General features: G+C 31.7%; 1 protein-coding gene across 1 annotated transcript; it reads right to left on the bottom strand.

The window, feature by feature from the left end:
• Window positions 1-333: 333 nt before the first annotated feature.
• LOTGIDRAFT_168931 (hypothetical protein) lies at window positions 334-4,326 on the bottom strand (the record flags this gene model as incomplete). The annotated part of the gene is made up of 4 exons (XM_009067218.1): window positions 334-614; window positions 981-983; window positions 1,189-1,354; window positions 4,324-4,326. 4 exons carry the CDS (start codon window positions 4,324-4,326, stop codon window positions 334-336), a joined length of 453 nt encoding a protein of 150 aa, XP_009065466.1.

Raw genomic sequence — 4,326 nt, 5'->3', positions numbered from 1 at the left:
TTTGAGCTTATTTGAGCTAGATGGGACTGGAAACAGTATCCTTGACCTCATTTCAGAATGAGCACTGGAAGGTTAAGCGCCTGAGATATCACTGTGTTTAAAGTACTGGTCGTCATGACCTATCCTCATCACAACTGCATGGCTTGTTATGGCTGGAACCATCATGCAGCACATTGGGAATTATGGCCGTTGGCGCTTCCCTACATCACAATAATAATATTATGGCGTCCTTTGTCTTTCACATACCCCTCTACCCATTTGGTCAGTCAGCACTGATATCACATTATACAGCATTAAAAGAAGCAAAATCCTACTATTTACAACTAGTATCCACTATGTTAAACCTATATCGGAGATTTGTAAAATGGTCCGTAAAGTCCACACTAAAGCTAAGAAGTGTACAAGTTCCCCGAGAGTAATAGAATGCTTGGAACGTGAACTGGAAGTGCTATACCGGTAATAAGGTCTAGTTTTATTAGGTGTTTTTTTAATTGTGTGACATGTGGTGTCATAGTCCGTGCCAAATTCTTCATTGACTTTAATTAAATGACATAACTTATAACAATAAGGCTCACTGCCATAAACAGATCCAGGATCAGTAGGTATATCTTTATCTGAAAATACACAAATAGATAAATAATTAATATACATACATTCATACCTCATCCATTTCACTTTATAATCAAATTTGATATGGTTCTGACCGATGCAGATTCACCATCATGCATTCTAACTATGAACTTAGATCCCAGCAAAAGTATCAAACCACAATCATTTACAGATGTTCCATGGTAGGGTTGGCTATAAGGAATTCACAATTTATGCTCCCTCTATCACTGTGGATATTATCAGGGTTTAAAGCAAAAAAATATGAAAACGAAAATGCATTTTGTTTTATAGTATATCTTTTTACATCACTTTTGCCCAATTGAATATTAAGGACTTTCAAATGGATGGTGGTAAGTTCTCTGCAAACTTACCTTCTGAAATCATTCAGATTACAAAAATTATTTAATTCAACTTTGATAAACATTATTGATGTTCATAAACAGTTGCTTATTCATTCAAGCAGAGATTGAGACAAGCAGAAGGGAAAAGGCTTCTTTATCTTTTCTTTGTTGTATATGGTAAAAATGATGATGTACAGGATATTCATATAATGCAGATGACAATAAAAAGTATTCTTACCTTTGCATAAAAAACCTGGATCTCCTACGTGAGTATCAATGTTTCGTGGACGAAAGAAAGGGCACATTTGTTCTATTCGCGTACAAAAACTGTCACAAGGAGGTGTCCGCTTCCCCAATTTATGAAAGGATAAATGAGTTGCACACAACCATTCTTTATAGGCTCTCTGAAAATATACAAAAAAACATCAAATTATTATAACCATATGAAAACAATGATTGTAATTCGTGGAAACAGGCAGCACTTTGTAACTCGTTTAGAGGTTTTCCATGGATCAGCTGGTAGAAAGGATCCTCGTGACTTTTATTTGTTAAAAAATGGTTCCTTTCTTTACGACACCGTAAATTAAAAACTCACTAAAATTTTGTACTTTCAAGACTGAAGCAGTCAATCATAATGTTAGATAAACCCCAAAATCAAAATGCAATTCATTTGAAAAATTAAAAGAAGTCTTTTTGCAATTCCAGCATCTGGGACATGTAAAGATTCTTAAAGAGTATAACACACAGATCATATTAAGTTTTGAGTTGGAATTCCAGGAAACAGAAATGGTGCAAATAGAGTTTGGACATTAGCCTTATGTAAATGATTGTCCATTTTTGTTTTAAAAGTAACATGACATAAATATACTAAATGCATGTATGTTATATATCAATACATGATGAATCAAACATAATTTTGATATCTATCTGTCGTAACCATTTGACATTTTCAAGTAAGTGATAATGGTCCTTTTTCTTTAATGTATCAGCCATTGATGTTCTGCACTTTTTAGTCAGTCCATTTCAAGACATAATATATATATTTATTCATATTCTGTTTTAAACGACTAGCTGGTAGAAAGGACCCTTGTAAACCTAAGTTATCCTTGTAAAACATGGCTGTTTCTCTCTTTAAACATAGTTTCTTATAAGTCAAAGTTTCTACCACTAAAGCGGCAATTAATTAAGGTCAAATTACAAAGCTTTTAATTCTTAATGCATTAAACATATCTAACTAGAATTAATGAAAACTGAGGTATAAAAATTACAGAGACTATTTAAGCTACATAAAATCTAGTTACTTAGCACTCAGACGGAATGTAATAAGAAGATATTTAGTAGTATGCCAGGGAAACCAAGATCAATACAGACCAAAGAGCTACGAAAATTGAGTCGATTTCAGAGCCTAGTCGAAATAGGAAAGGATCTAGAGGAAATCAATAGCAATTATGAATGAGTTGGATGGACAGTGTCACACAATTCTCTGTTTAATATTCTAATATACATAGATAAAAAGCTTGACTGAGGAAAATACTTGATTATCACAAGAAAATATTTCATCTGAAAAATATGCTGACTTAGATGTTTCAATCTTATAAATTATAAACCCTACATCAAAATTTGTTCATGTATGCAATGTGTGCTATTAAATGTAATTGGAATTTATTAACCAAAAAAACATTTAACTTTTATCAAAAATTTCAAATACAAGACTTTATTGGGCATAAACTAAAACCTTAAACCACACAGCTATCCTGGATCTATTAAACTAATTATTTCAGGCTTGCTTATTGCATGTTTCATGTGCAAAAATATTGGGAAATGCTCATTTCATATGGTATGTGTTTAAGATGCACAAACTCTAAATGTTAAAATTTAAATTGTAGTGTTCGTTCTGCCACTTGCCGTAGTTAAGACATGCATGCATATTAGAACTTAGCCAACGCACATTTAGCCCACAGATCTTTGAAAATAAGAAGAAAAGAGACTAGTTGGTAGAATTGAGATTGAAGATAATGTCATTAAGATTCATGACCATTACACAATACCAAGTGGAAATCTACTGATGTAAAAATCTTATTTCAACATTGAATGATTAGAGTTGCTCCATCAATTAATCTTACTAACTCCTACTACTCCTACCTAATATACCTCTAAAACAGAAGAGTCTTTTATTTCAATACAGGAACTCTCTAATTATATTACATAAAGGTCAATGAACCAAAAAGTATGAAATGAGAGTTTTACATCCTAATTCACTGATTAGACTTCTGTCAACCTCTCTAACCCACATCACTGATAACTTGAAACCAGATAAGACATCTAAAGGTATCACCTTGAACTTTGAAAGGAAAAAAAACCAAGGTTTTGAGTTAAATTCGCTGAGCCCTAACTAGGGTCAGACAGTAGCAAATTTAACAAACAAACTTGGCTCAGATTCTGTTAGTCAAAAATCCTAACCACAAAAGTACAATTAAAACCTAAAATACTATGTTTCTATAGTTTTAGTAAACCAACAATAAGAATTCAAGATTTTCATGTTAACACGTTTGAAATCTTTAATTAAAACTCTTTTTTTGCTTTCATATTGCTACCAATAATCTATAAATTATGTGTATTTATGTGAAAATATTTGGTTCATAATATTAACACAATTGAAAACTGCATAGTTTTATACTTCTGACTAGATAGGGCGGTGCAGACACAGTTAGAATATAATACCAATTCAGTTAGAATATAATACCAATTAACCACAGTTAGAATATAATACCAATTAACCACAGTTAGAATATAATGCCAATTAACGTATTTAGAATGTCAACTAAGCATCACTATCGGCAAGTTCAAAAAGAATTTGATGTATAATTGAGATTAGAGATAAAGTATAGAAGAAAAGACTATAATAGCCAGACAATATAATGCAATAGAAATTATTATTTACCAGCATCTCTATCTATACTGACATTGATCTATCAGCTTGTAACTAGGATTTAGAAATATTGATAATGAGAATATTGGGAAGTTAATGGAAGTTAGGACAATTTGAGATAAGATATCTATCAAAATCTACTTCTAGCTTCTCATTCATTTCTTATTTCTTGTTGTCATAGCAATACAAATCTTCTTACTCTATCTAGATATTAGAACATGTTCAGCAGCAGATACCAGCTTCATGGCATTCTGACTACTTGATCAATGTCAAGGCTATCAGACAGAGTTGACCAATGTCAAAAACTATGAATTGGCTTAATTTGTATACAGAATATTTTTTCATTTAACATTAAATATTCTTTCTTGGTAAGATACAATGTAATTAAAATTATTTGGTTTCATTTTATCCTTATGGGTTGAATCAGTTATTAATGGTTCTTACCAT

This window comes from Lottia gigantea (genome assembly GCF_000327385.1).
Source record: "Lottia gigantea unplaced genomic scaffold LOTGIsca_80, whole genome shotgun sequence".
Lineage (NCBI taxonomy): Eukaryota > Metazoa > Mollusca > Gastropoda > Lottiidae > Lottia > Lottia gigantea.
The sequence above is the reverse complement of the archived record's forward strand: the minus strand, read 5'-3'. Positions and strand labels throughout refer to the sequence as shown.